The 14,646-nt window shown below is 41.1% G+C and overlaps 1 protein-coding gene across 5 annotated transcripts in view; it reads left to right on the forward strand.

The window, feature by feature from the left end:
* The window catches only part of LOC139552316 (nucleus accumbens-associated protein 2-like), a 61,172-nt gene extending 46,980 nt beyond the window's left edge, over positions 1 to 14,192 (forward strand). For all 5 annotated transcript variants that reach the window (XM_071363937.1, XM_071363934.1, XM_071363932.1 and 2 more), the window contains 4 exons: positions 5,948 to 6,124; positions 6,540 to 6,645; positions 6,998 to 7,095; positions 7,618 to 14,192. In XM_071363937.1, the coding sequence (XP_071220038.1) occupies positions 5,948 to 6,124; positions 6,540 to 6,645; positions 6,998 to 7,095; positions 7,618 to 8,156 (920 nt within the window). In that variant the 3' untranslated portion in view covers positions 8,157 to 14,192. The remainder of the gene's footprint in view (positions 1 to 5,947; positions 6,125 to 6,539; positions 6,646 to 6,997; positions 7,096 to 7,617) is intronic.
* The last annotated feature ends 454 nt before the right edge of the window (positions 14,193 to 14,646 follow it).

Genomic DNA, 14,646 nt, shown 5'->3' on the forward strand with positions numbered 1-14,646 from the left:
ATAATGTACAGAATGTCTGCATTTATCCCTTACATAACTGCCTAGCTGTTGTCATCATTATTACCATGTATAGTCCTCCTGGTTTCTAATACTTCATAGGGAAAATAAGCACAAGTTCCATTTTGTGTAAAGTAGCCAGTTGTATTTAACCATTTCAAATGAACTCGTACAAAGCAGCCCAAAATGAATACCGACAATGAATACCAACACCTGCCAAACTGCCAATTGTTGCAAATATTTTACAGGACTGTATCAAATAAAGTGCTGCCCAGTTCTCTGACTACCTCTTGTTATGAGAATATCCTTTCATGTCAAAGCAAGGGCTCACTTGCAACATCTCACTTCATGAGCACTGATGGGGAACGTTACTTTTAAAAGTAACTTGTTATGTTACAACATTACTTGCATTAAAAGTAACACGTTATGTTACAACTAGGGCTGACCCCATTTAGTCAACTGGTCGATTTTTTTGGTCGATAGGTTGTTGTTCGACTGAGATTTTTTTAGTTCAGCCGTCAAAAATTGTAACAAAAAATTCATGGCACACTAGACACCTGTCTGATTCGCGCCTGTCTCATTGGACGAATCCGTTGCGGAGGCCACGGAGATGGCACAGTCCATGTATCGGCAAGAGTGAGAGTATTCCTTAGGCCTACAGTAGGTGTGAAAATAATGCGTCTTGGGTATAATTTAAAATGTTGAGTCAAGAAGAAGGAGATTGTGGCTTAGATGCACCAGGCTTGTCTCTCTCTAGAATGCGCTCTCTCCCGCCAATTTGTGCGCATTCATTGTTTCATAACTTAATTGTGTGAATTGTTTGCCCTTTGATTGTTAGCGTCTAGCAACTCACCATTACATATATCACCCGTAGTACATTTACCATGAATTCCTATAATTTCTAATATACAATGTTTGTTTGGTTGCGGTCATTTCTGTTAATGCGTTCAATATATTATTATTCCAGTCTTTTTTCATTCTCATTGTCGGAGTGGACACGTTGTTTGCAGAGTGCACAACCTATGTTACACTTGTGAGAAACAAGTTTTGGTTTATTTCATTCCATTTATGAGTTGTCAATTCATTGTATTTTGTTGGGAGCGCTCCTGTCATATTGTTGAGTAAGGACACACACCTGATTACGTATACATGTAGGCCTAAACCACCTGGCCTGCGCGCAAATGTATAAATGTGCTCATTTGGGCATGTCTGATAGTATTTGTAATTGTTTGAACTCGCCATCACTAATGAGCTGTGGAGCTTCTCAAAGTATTTTTTTATTCACCTCAAACAGCAAGTAAACAAAGTCTGTTTTTACATCCATTAAGAATGACAATAGTTCCTCAATGTATTTGAAAAATCTATCCAGCTCTACCCCTTTCAATAACCACCGACCCTCGGTGTGAATGGGAAAAATGTCATGCTCAGATCCAGTGTAAACGTCATAAGAAAATATTACTTCTTATCCCTTGCGCAAATACAGCTGTGTCTGTCTGAAGCTCACTGGCACAGGAAACTCTGAGGCCCCAGAGTAATTTATACAATGTTGCAAGTTTGCTAGACCCAGTTGCAGGCCATACCCAGTTGATAGTTGATACAATGTTTCAAGTTTGTTGTAGACAGGCAGAGTAGAGAGATGAATGCGATTGGAGAACATGAACAATCCTCCATGTGTAGCCAGTGATTTATAGGATATTTATTTATATCAAGATATTTTCTATCTGTTTTTGTTTGTAGGCTTTATGTAGGCTATTTTTACCTAGTTTGCAATATATCTAAAATACGTTATTATAATTGAAATTAAACTGTTCCATGAAAATGTGCTCATGAAAATCATAACTGGCACGCTGATTGGTAGAAATGGTAAGATAAATTGTAAATTGGCCCTCCACATGAAAAAGGCAAAGGCCAGCAGGAGCGAAAGAGAACGGTTGGGAACAGATTTTTTCTTCTGGTTATCTTGATCTCTGGCTCCCTCTTGAGTCATTTATGTGTCTTCATTATTTCATCAAACAGTGCACTTACAGTATTAGACAAGCTCAGTGCATATAGTTGATTTTATTAAAACACATAGGGTGTGTCTATATATGGAAAAATATAAGTTAAAACAGACGACTCTCAGGCGACCAATATATTTTTTTATTGGGTCGGGGACAGCCCTAGTTACAATGTTACTTACTATGGAAAGTAACTTGTTACATTACTTTTGCGTTACCAAAAACAGAAAACCCTCTGAAGATGCCTTGCATGTGTTGGTCATTCATTCTTATGCTCAGTAAAGGGTGCACACTACCTTTGAATGCCTTGCATAGCCTACCATCCGTAGCCTAATCTATAACTCTGGGCTATACCAAGTAATAATGACAGACACAATATCTCCTTTACAATACTTAAAATAAATGATTTTGTTGAATTATTTACACATAAGTACTGTAAATGCATATATAAAACCAACTGGGCACATTAAAATGAGAGCTCAAATACAACGACAACTGGCTTTTCTTCTACCAATTCGAAGTAATGTGAATAATTCCACGATAAAGGCTATTATCTAGCTACCAGCTACTATGCCAGCTACCCGCCACAACATTCTTGTAGAAACAGGAAGAGCACGCAAATGTATAGTAGCCTATGGGGAGGGTTTTTCATGTTTTATTTGTGCCAACAAAGAAAAAGGGAAATAATATTGTAAAAGTAAGTAGTTACTTATTTGAAAAAGTAACATAGTAACTGATTACTTCAATTGAAAAACTACTGTGTTAGGTTATTTCTTTACCACAAAAAAGTAATCAGAGTACAGTAGCATGTCACTTTATAACACATTACCCCAACACTGTTCATGAAACATGCAAAAATTAAGCAATATTTTTTTTTCATTTTTAAATGTTAGAATCAAGAATATGCATGTTAGGTAAATTCATTCACCTTATACACACAAAAACAGCCATCTATAAAATTGGTTTTAAGGGGCATTTTTTAATTAACACATTACTGAGTGTTGCGTGTGAGCTGGAGAATGGATCAGGTTAGTACTCTTGTATCAGGTAACACATTTGATAGCCGTGCATGCCAGTCTTCCAGGCTGACCTATACATTGTTTTTACAAAATCATGAATGTGTCATAAATAATGTCACGTGGCCTCATAAAATGGGATTTCATATAATGCATCTCATAACATCAATCATGAACATCGTGCACTATTAGCATTGTGTCTTGTCATGCTCATTTGATGGTGGGCTTTAAATAGTCTCATTTAAGTAGACTTATGAGAATGTTATATGAGGTTATAGTTACTGTATTAATTATACAACTAAAAGGCTCTGCATGGTCAATCCGACTTCTGCAGCATTTACAACATTTACTGCAATACAGCATCTGCAGTTTTCAGGGCATATACTTCTTGCGAGCAGAGCTGTTGTGAAGGAAGTTGTTAAGGAAGTGAGTTTGTGTTTATACTGGATCTCCTACCACCACCTACCATCAACCAATCATGTCAATGCGGTGCTATACGGAGCTATACGGAGGCGTCCACATTGTTAAAAAATGTAGGTGACGCACGGCAATGCGGTACAGAGCTCAATTTGGCCTCTGCATGCCTCCGGCGCCTCCGCAATTGCATCACACTCTCCATCTTCGGCTCGAGCATGAATTGGCTTTTATGCACACACACGCAGGCACACATACAGTGCATTCGAAAATGATTCAGAGCCCTTGACTTTTGCCACATTTTGTTACATTGCAGCCTTATTCTAAAATTGATAAAATTATTTATTTTTCTTCATCAATCTACACACAATACCCCATAATGACAAAGTGAAAACAGATTTTTAATACATTTGCAAACATTTTGAAAATGTCGATAATAAAAAAACAGAAATACGTTATTTACATAACTATTCAGACCCTTTGATATGAGACTCGAAATTGAGCTCAGGTGTATCCTGTTTCCATTGATTATCCTTGATATGTTTTTACAACTTGATTGGAGTCCACCTGTGGACATGATTTCGAAAGGCACACACCTGTCCATATAAGGTCCCACAGTTGACAAAGCATGTCAGAGCAAAAACCAAGCCATGGTAGAAGGAATTGTCTGTAGATCTCCGAGACAAGATTGTGTCATGGCACAGATCTGGGGAAGGGTACCTAAACATTTCTGCAGTATTGAAGGTCCCCAAGAACACAGTGGCCTCCATCATTCTTAAATGGAAGAAGTTTGGAACCACCAAGACTCTTCCTAGATCTGGCCGCCGGGCCAAACTGAGCAATCGGGGGAGAAGGGCCTTCGTCAGGGAGGTGACCAAGAACCCGATGGTCACCCTGACAGCTTCTCTGTGGAGATGGGAGAACCTTCCAGAAGGACAACCATCTCTGCAGCACTCCACCAATCAGGCCTTTATGGTAGAGTGGCCAGATGGAAGCCACTCTTCAGTAAAAGGCACATGACAGCTCGCTTGGAGTTTGCCAAAAGACATATAAAGGACTCAGACCATGAGAAGCAAGATTCTCTGGTCTAATGAAACCAAGATTAAACTCTTTGGCCTGAATGCCAAGCGTCACATCTGCAAGAAACCTGGCACCATCCCTGCGGTGAAGCATGGTGGTGGCAGCATCATGCTGTGGGGATGTTTTTCAGTGGCAGGGACTGGGAGATCAGTTAGGATCAAGGGAAAGATGAATGGAGCAAAGTACCTTGATGAAAACCTGCTCCAGAGCACTCAGGACCTCAGACTAGGGCAACGGTTCACCTTTCCAACAGGACAGCGACCATAAGCACACAGCCAAGACAACGCAGGAGTTGCTTCAGGACGTCCCTGAATGTCCTTGAGTTGCCCAGCCAGAGCCCGGACTTGAAACTGATCGAACATCTCTGGAGAGCCATAAAAATAGCTGTGCAGCAACGCTCCCCATCCAACCTGACAGAGCTTGAGAGGATCTGCAGAGAAGAATGGGAGGAACTCCCCAAATACAGGTGTGCCAAGCTTGTAGCGTCATACCCAAGAAGGCTCGAGTCTGTAATCGTTGCCAAAGGTACTTCAACAAAGGACTGAGTAAAGGGTCTGAATACTTATGTTAATGTGATATTATTTTGATTTTTAGAAACGAAATTAACTAATTTTAGGCTGTAATTTAACAAAATGTGGAAAAAGTCAAGGGGTCTGAATACTTTCTGAATGCACTGTACTTGCACTCATGCGCGCACACACACACAGACACTAAAACACCACACTGTCCTTACTGCAGAGGTTTTTATTTTTTGTTGCAGAGGGCATTGCTATTGGACAGGTTTGTCTAAGTCTAGAGTTTCAGATATTTATGAAATCCATTCTATCTACAATCAGTCAGAACACCCCAGGGTGACATTGTGGGATATTTGAGAGAGAGAGAGAGAGTGTGTGTGTGTGTGTGTGTGTGTGTGTGTGTGTGTGTGTGTGTGTACGCGCCATCTTAGAGGTCAATGTGAAGGTTTTGGGAGGGAAATTAATCCACAGTTTGAAACCAGTAACACTCTCCCCTGTGTCTCTCAAGATGCTGATACAGCACGTTGCTTATCTGGAACTTAGCTGTGCTAGGCCTTGAATCATTTATTAAACACCCTCACTTTTAATGGAGATCACCTTAACCTTGTGTAGGCTGATGTTAAATTCTATCTAGCTTTCTCCTTGAAATATGTAAGAGCACTGTAGAAGGACGAGATAGTAGCCAGTGTGTCTGCCTGTCTCTCTTTGTCTTTCTGTCTCTCTGTATTTCACCCAGGGTGATCTTACCTCCCTCTATATAGAAAGGGTTTATAGTTATTTCCATAACTCTTATGATATCTTCCACTACAGAGTTAACCCACTCCCTCTCCTCACCTGTCTCTCTCCTCACCTGTCTCTCTCCTCACCTGTCCCTCTCCTCACCTGTCCCTCTCCTCACCTGTCCCTCTCTCCACCTGTCCCTCTCCAGTTCAGGAAAAGCCAGAGATGGCAGCCATGCCCCTGTCCCTGGAGAGCCGCTCCTGTGTGCTGATCCGTAGGGACCTGGTGGCCCTGCCCGCCAGCCTCGTCAGCCAGATCGGCTACCGCTGCCACCCCAAGCTCTACACCGAAGGAGACCCGGGGGAGAAACTGGAGCTGGTGGGAGGTAGGCAGCAGGAGGAGAGAATGAGAGGGGGATTGGTGAATACTGGTTAGATGAGACCAGTTTTGAAGTAGCAAGGCTGAGGTCTCTGTTGGTCTTTGGTAAAAGGGTTGAGGTAGAAGGTAGAGATTAGATCAAATGCTGTATGAAATGTTGAAGTTCAAGTTGATTTGCCATTTGTAATGAATACAATGGAAATCTTATTTATTCAAGAGGTGTCACATAAAATAAGTGATGGGAATGAAGATAAGTGATGGGGTGAAATAGCACTGTCTCGGTGAGAGTACTTTTACAGCATAAATGTTTAATGAAAGAAATGAGAGTTGGGTTATAAAGTAGCGATAGAAATACATAGGGTAATGGAGTCATGATGGGGAAACCTATTTCAATCAGGAAGCTCTCTCTCACACCACCCAAGGTACATCTGTGTTTATGACACGGGGCCAGCTGATGAACTGTCACCTGTGTGCTGGCATCAAACACAAAGTCCTACTGCGTCGCCTGCTCGCCACCTTCTTCGACAGGTAAGTCAAAGCTAATCTAAAAGGTATTGATTAACAGTTAAATGATTTACATGTTTTAGGTGTGACTCAGATCCAGAAGCTGTTAGCTTTATTAGTATAGTTTTCATGATGAAGTGTCTGTTTCATATGCAATCGTATTCAGACTAAAAATCCATACACATATCCAACTTACATTTAGATTCCTTGTTTTCAATGCCCTTACTTGCACAAAGTTTAGTATATATGTATGAATCTATCTTCTCAAGTCAATATAAACCTACGATTTGCAGTGCGGTATAGTCGTGTTGAAACGTGTACTCATATGGAAGTGGTGTTCACGCTGCCCTCTGGTGTTGGCTCTGTGTACCTGCAGGAACACCCTGGCTAACAGTTGTGGGACTGGCATCCGCTCTTCTACCAGTGACCCCAGTAGGAAACCTCTGGATAGCCGTGTGCTCAACGCTGTCAAACGTGAGTCTGAAGTTGATCAAATGGTGATCTTACATTGTTAAATATCTGGTTGTTTAGAATGGAGGATAATGGTTCAGGGGGATGGCAGCCTCTGTTGAATGATGTTACTGTTTCAGAGTCAAACTATTGTAGATGGTTTATGAGACTTTGAATGAAGAAGTGTGGTGTTCCAGACTAGTCTGTAGCCATTAGCCATTTTAGGTTATGAAAACACAAGCATTTATGAATTTATGGAAGGAGTAAAATTATTTTTTAAATGGCATACTGTAACATACTGTAATATTCCTTTTTGGGGTTTTTGATCAACTATTCATATAGACTGAGCCACAGGCAAAACAGCTGGTTATTTTTTAAAAGAATGTCTTCCAACTCTTTCTTTCTCTTTCTCTCTCTCTCTGTATCTTTCTGTCTCTCTTTTTTCTCTCCCTCTGTCTCTGTCTCTTGTTCTTTCTCTCTGGCTTTTTCTGTCTGTCTCTCCATTTCTCTGTCTCTTTCTATCTCTGTCTCTCTCTCTCTCTCCAGTCTACTGTCAGAACTTTGCACCCAACTTCAAAGAGAGTGAGATGAACGTGATTGCCGCAGACATGTGCACCAACGCGCGGCGCGTCCGCAAACGCTGGCTACCCAAGATCAAGTCCATGCTGCCTGATGGTATGGAGGTCTACCGGGCCAGTGTGGGGGTGGCCGCTGGTGTGGGCCTGGGCCTGGCCCTGGGAGCCGCCGGACCCGGGGTGGTGCTCCCCTTCGAAACCGATTTTAAATCCCTGACCCCCTCTAGCCTGTCCCTAGACCAGAGGCTGTACTCGGAGCAGAAGGACCCACGCAGGACTCACTCTCTGTTGGACACAGTCAGCCCAGGGTTGGGGGAGCCTGGAGGGGAGGGCGTGGACGCAGATATTGTCGGTCCCCAGGCAGGGGAGGAGGAACAGGAGGAAGAGGAGGAGGAGGCTGGGTTGGAGGGGGCCTTGATGCCGGGAGGCGAGGCCGGGGGGCGGGGTGACATGGCCCCAGGACAGGAAGGGAAGGAGTTAGGAGAGGACCTGAGAATGAACGGGCAGTGAACATCCTCTGGCGTCTATCTCTGATCCATCCACCGCCACACTTTCTTTCGCTCGCTCTTTCTCTCCTCTTCCGCCCCTCCTCCTTCGCCCTTTCCTAAGGTAACCTCTCAGTACAAAAAGCCATGCTCTCAGAACTTACAGTACAAAACACACACACACTGTGTATTCTTTAGCAGGGCAGGGAGTACAAGATGTGTTATGTTGAACAGACACAAGCATTGCTGGGGAACAAACAGAATTACTTAGCGAGAATATAAAAGCTCTCATTTGAACATGAAAGAACTTTACTTTAGACCTGAGACATCAGGTCATTTTCTCCGGACTATTTTTAGTATTCATCTTCAAGACCACATAGTTAAAACTGAACAAAGTAACACTGTTGTGTTATCATTCCTGCATAGTTGTAGAACTTTCTACACAACAGTAACAGTTACTGTACATCTATGGAGTGTGGGTCAGATAAGACTGTAAAATGATAGTCCTCTTTCTAGGAAAGCAGCATGGGTTCTATAAATAACCTAAGTAACCTTGAAACAGATCACACTGCACTGGGGGTGTGAGAGACTAAACATGCAGTACTCTACAGGAGCAACATGGCTCAGTGTATTTAATACAATTTACCATATTCCTTCTTAAAGTGCCACACAAATTCTTGGAAGAAATAATACGATCTCATCGCAACATACAGCAAATCAGTTGAACAATTTCACGTTGGGAAATAAAATAGCATGTGATGTTGTGAGAGAGAGAGAAGAAACTTTTAACCTCCTTTCGTGTTGCTTAAGGGTTGTGGTTTTCCACGCAATTGAAAAAATTATCTGGAAACACGAAGAGCTTTTTGTTTATGGATCATCCTTAGACAAGATGACGTCATCTTCGATTGGCCAGTCAATGCAATGCCTGTGTCTTTTAACGGATAGACGCACGTACATACAGTACATATACACACACGCACAATCACTGTTCCCACACACTTTGTGATTTTAACCTCTAATACAGTACTGAGGCATCTGAGACTCTGACAAATCAGCTTAACAGTACTTGCAAACTTAGCATACCCTTACAATAGTACACAGTAACACAGACTGAGTCATGGAAATGTCAGAGACACGAACATGCACTAAAACAAAGCTTGCATGCAAAACGAATACAGAGGATCTGAAATACATCAACAACAGTGCCACTTATGAATATGCATACAGAAAAGAAACAACAGCTGCAGTTGCCTGAAGATATATCATTAATATGGAAGGAGATACCTTTATATATGCGTTTCTTTTCGGAGTCATGCATTTCGCCTGTGTTTCACCCAGGTTTGTTAACTTGGGTATGGCCTGGCTTTCATCTGGGGTGGAGGGCACTAGAGACATGCTGAATTGAGCATACGACATAGTAGTGAGGACTTCAAAGTGAGTTGCAGGTGAAAAGCACAGTTTTACTAAAGTTACGGCGTGCTCGAAAGGATCAGCACTAAGACTACAGCACCCAGCCTACAGCTTTCTTGCATCCGCTATTTGTTTTTTGTAAATTATTGAATGAAACTAATCTGATACATTTCTGTTGGCTTATTGCATTTGCACTTGAAGAGGTTATAGGAAGAGATTGATGGGGAGCTTATGGAGATGCCTAGACTGTTCTAAAGAAGTAGGCTAACTGAAATTTGTCCCATATCTCCCTGTTCGATTGGAGGATTTGAGGTTTGTGGACTTGGACGGTCGGTAATGCTGACAAAGACTGTTGCTCTACGGCAGGGGGGAGACGAGAGACAAAATGTTGCACAGCGACATTTACTAGTTTTGTTGCACTTTAGTTTTTATATATTTTGTCTGTTCTCGCTCTGTTACTTTTTGCCAAAAGTAGGGAAGGAGTCTATAAATAGCTTCTAACGATAATGGTTGGTCGATAACCCACCGGAATTAGTGCTTGGGGTAACACATTGATAGGCCTATCAGACACCCACACTGTATGTTGTAGTTTATGAATGTGTACTTGATCATAAGACCTTGGTAAAACCATGAGGTAAGGAGACAGTAGAATTGGAGTGGTCCCAAAAACCTAAATAATCAACTTCCAAGAGAATAATTTTAATGGCCAGCCTTTTGAAAAGCCTTGCTTTGAATTGTTGTCTTATAATCGCATGATGCAAAAGCACATCATGTTTGTTATATCTTATTGTTCTATATTAAGTGAAAACAAGATTGATCTGGTTTTAGAAACGAATATCAATGTCAATCGACTACAGCCTACACTAAGCCACGATTCAAGACGCTGGCAGTTATCATATTGGCTTGGGATCTCATAACAACGAAACAAGAGAGAACAAACAAGATCACATTTCCTCTGTCAAATTCAAATGCTTTATTATATGTGCCATTTTTTAGACTGGGCCTGTTATGTTGTGTTGAATATCTATATGATCCTGTTGTATGGTTATTTTGGGGAGGCATTAACATGGTCCGGTTTCTTTAATAAGGAGCACAGGGTTATAATTGCACTAGGTAATGAGAAAACACAAATGTTTACAAGAGTATTTTTTGGAGAAATGTGACCTGCAATGGAGAATAAGGCAGGGGAGGGGGATGGGTGAATAGGTGTGTGGGACTATGGGTAAATGTGAACTGTAGAACTGCTTCACCTAGCCTTGGTAGAGTACGGGAACAGTGCTGTACAGTAAAATACAGTATCTTGGTACCACAAGAGAAAACTATTTTCTAGCACCTTGTACAGTGTTGTATGTATTCATTTAAAAGTGGGCTGGAGAATGGAATAACATGACACTTCTTTGAAAACAAAGGTGGGGTATCTGACTTTCCCTATAAAGGCCACTAGAGCTGCTGTGTGATTTCAATAAATAAGGACTGTGAAAGTCTTCCATTGTGGAAAATCTCCAAATATACAGTTAAACTAGCAATGTTTGTGCTGTAGGCCTATATACTTATTCTATCCACATCCCGACAAGAAACCAATTATCTTCCTTGTTCTCAATCTCTATTCATCTATAAGTAAACCTGCTTGTTGCAAATCACTAATAGATAGGAAAGATAGACTGTAAACCAAACCTGTAATATAGAGGTAATAACTGCAAATCGACTCCTTTGGTCAATTTGCATGTGCAACCACTACTGGCTCTAAGGGGAAGTGAAATGGCTTTCCAGTAAAATACTGTCATAAGGGAGGTGAGTTTTCCTGTTCTGAAGAAGGGGCGGGGATCAGTGCCTTAATTGAGACTGCAGGGGGAGAGAGTGGTGTGCTTAGTCACCATCTATTTGCATTGGGACATCAACAAATACAGAAACTAGCTTTAGAGTCCTAATGACATAATGGAGAGTTTTATGTACAGTTCTGAATGCTAAGGTAAATGATGCTGACGGTAAATAGGCTCTGTTTTCTCAGAATACATTGGCAGGTGAGGTTAGGATGTGGGAGGTGTCTTGCTTTTTCTTGGAAAATAACCCCTAAGGCTTTACTGTGTTCTTGTAAGCAAATAATAATAATGATTTTGGACTTAAGCCCCGAACCAGTTGCCTTCCTAAAATTCAGCAAAATATGTGTAAACTCGAGAAAAACAATACTGTGACATTTTGCATGGAAATGCTTGTATAGGTCTAGAGAATCTGACAGACTACAATAGTGACATATTATCACATATATTAGAAACCTTTGTTAGTTTCATGCTACTGGATGGTATAACAACCAGGTTTACTCCATGACTTGTCAGTAGTGGTCTATACTGCTTGAGTATTTAGTTATTGGTGTCACTTTGTTATTTCAAAACCACCTGGATAACATGAGAACTTGATCAATCTGCAAGGTATATCACACACTCAAACAGTTATCACCATAAATGTCCACAAAGACTGGAAAAGCTTCAGATGACCCGTGGAGTAGGCTACGGTAGTACAGACTTTCACCCATAGGAGCCCTTATGTACATTATCTTTGTTTATTTACCTTTTTTAATGCTTCAACTTGTTTATATCTGATCCGCTTCCTGCCTACCTTTCTGCATCTTCTGTACCTGATTCTGTCCAAGCCCCCCAAAAACACCCTCACAAACTGTATTCTTAGCTCTCGCCCTAATGTCTTTTTGTGGGGGTGAAGTTGGAAATGAAATGATGTTGCACTAGAAAACTGAGTGAAGCTCAGAGAATGTCATGGCTAACCTAAAGAGAATGAGCTCTTTTTGTGGTGGCTGAAGAAATAAAGTTCTGTCCCATATGTAACATAATACAATGCTATAATTTACAATGTTTACGTTAGTGTAGCACTTTGCTATTTCTTCAAATAGAGGCCTATTGACTACCAGAAATCAGCGATAATCTGACATTGCATTTTGGTCCAGCTTGTCCAACAAAACCTATGAATTCAAAGAGTAGGATAGAATATGGGATTGTGCTGAGTGGGTGTGTAAATCCACCATTTTGGCAATGCAATGTGAACAGTCTGCACACAGTAATCTGAGCTGTTAAGTGTTCCCCTTAACCAACTGCTTTGTCTGGCATTTGGTTACCCAATTCCTACAGTACACACTTCTACACAGCTCTAACTCAGTACCCCTGGTTTGGCTTTTAGTCCTGAAAGGAGAGGTTCTAAAATACAGTAACTACAAGTCCTTTCATATGGATTTTCGACATGTTGAAATAGGGTCAGCCTCAGTAACAACAGGCTTTTTTTCAATGTCTGTAATGCATGCTGATACCCAGACACCCATTATTCCTACCTTATTGAAGTCTATGATCTTGTCACATTTTACTTCTAAGTTATATCAAGCTCTTTGCTATAGTCGCTTCTGACAAAGCAGACGGCCATGAATGAGTGTCCATTTTGTCTACCAATACAAAACCTATTGACTGTTAGCATAAACCCACCCAGCTTACTACAGTAAAGTCTGAGGAATTGGAAGACTGACTATTGCAATGGATGTGCATGTGAACCTATGGACAGACTAAGAAAATAACTGCACTAAGTTTGTTTGTTTGTCTTTGGACATAATGCCATTAAAATAAAGAATAACTATATTAAATTTTAAAAAAAATGTAAGAGTGAAGGTTGGACGACAGACTTAAGTCTCTGGGAGCAACCTTCAAAGCCATGTGCTCAGAGCGCTGACAATCAGAACAGGGAAGACCCACGTGCACTATGGGAGATCTGTCGTCAATAACTGGGCTCCTGCTAATTCCTGCCTTGTTGCTTCAAGCTTTGCTATTGGTCCATGTGAGCTACTTACTCCAGAGTGGAGGCCCGTGGCAGTTCCAACTCCAGCCCTCAGGATTGCCTGGGCCAGTGTTTCCCAACTCCGGTCCTCGAGTGTTCCTAACAGCACACCGTTTTGTTTTAGTCCCGGACAAAAACACCTGATTTAACTTCTCAAAGGCTTGATGATAAGTTGACAAGTAGAATCAGGTGTGATTGCCTAGGGCCACAACAAAAATATGTACTGTTGGGGGTACTCGAGGACCGGAGTTGGGAAACACTGGCTTAAGGCAACTTATTGGTTCTCAGTGCACCTCTCTCAGCTACTGTAGATTTGATTGGGAACCTGATTGTTTTTAGATAGAAGTTCCCCTTAAGTACTGATCCAGGACCTGCTGTGTTTTTACTCCTACATGTCATTTTCAGGATGAGGGTAGTTTAAGCTGATCCCAGAGCAGCGCTTTGGAGTAACTTCGCCTACTTGACAAATCTATAGGACAAGTGACTTGACATTTGTCGATCTCTTAGAGATTGGGTTCCATAGGGTTGGAACCTGGCAAAATGGTTTTAATGGAACTATGTGACTGCTTTATATTTTAAAAGACGATGATTAAAATGTGTATGCGCTTTCTAACTCAAGCATCAATAATATATAAAAGACAAACACAAGATGCCACTTTTGATGTTGCATAAAGAATACAAAATCTCCATCCCCGTTATGTTTTTTTCCTTCCACCATCAGTTTTAGTTGAGGTTGACATTTGTGTAGTTCAAGAGTAACTGATTTCTTTCAAATGCAACATTGAGAAGTCTGCTTTTTAATAAAACTCCTTACTTCACCATATCTTCTGTCTTCTTGTTTTATATTCCCTGTTTATCATTGTTCTTTTTTTTTAAATAGGCCACATCAACATGTACCAGTCCTTGTTTAACTGGTATCAACAGCATGAATAGAGCAATTGCGATGGTAGGCCTATACAGTGTTGAGAAAACTCTGGAAACAAATAGAACACATTTCTCAAAATGATTTGTAGTTACTCTAGGTCCCTAAAATTCTAATCTAGACCTCGAAGCCGTTACAGTGCTTTTCTTCCCCATTTTTCCCTCTAATCAGGGACTGATTAAGACCTGGGACACCAGGTAGGTGGTATAAATGATCAAGTAGAACAGAACCGGCAGTAGCCTACTCCCGACCTTGGTCGTAGGGTAAGATTTGAATACCCCTATTCAGGTGTATATCTTTTACTCACACAACAGTTTGGAGAATAAAAAGTTATTGGGACAAAGCCAAGGCCAAG

The sequence above is a fragment of the Salvelinus alpinus genome, chromosome 24, assembly GCF_045679555.1.
Source record: "Salvelinus alpinus chromosome 24, SLU_Salpinus.1, whole genome shotgun sequence".
Taxonomy (NCBI): Eukaryota; Metazoa; Chordata; class Actinopteri; order Salmoniformes; family Salmonidae; genus Salvelinus; species Salvelinus alpinus.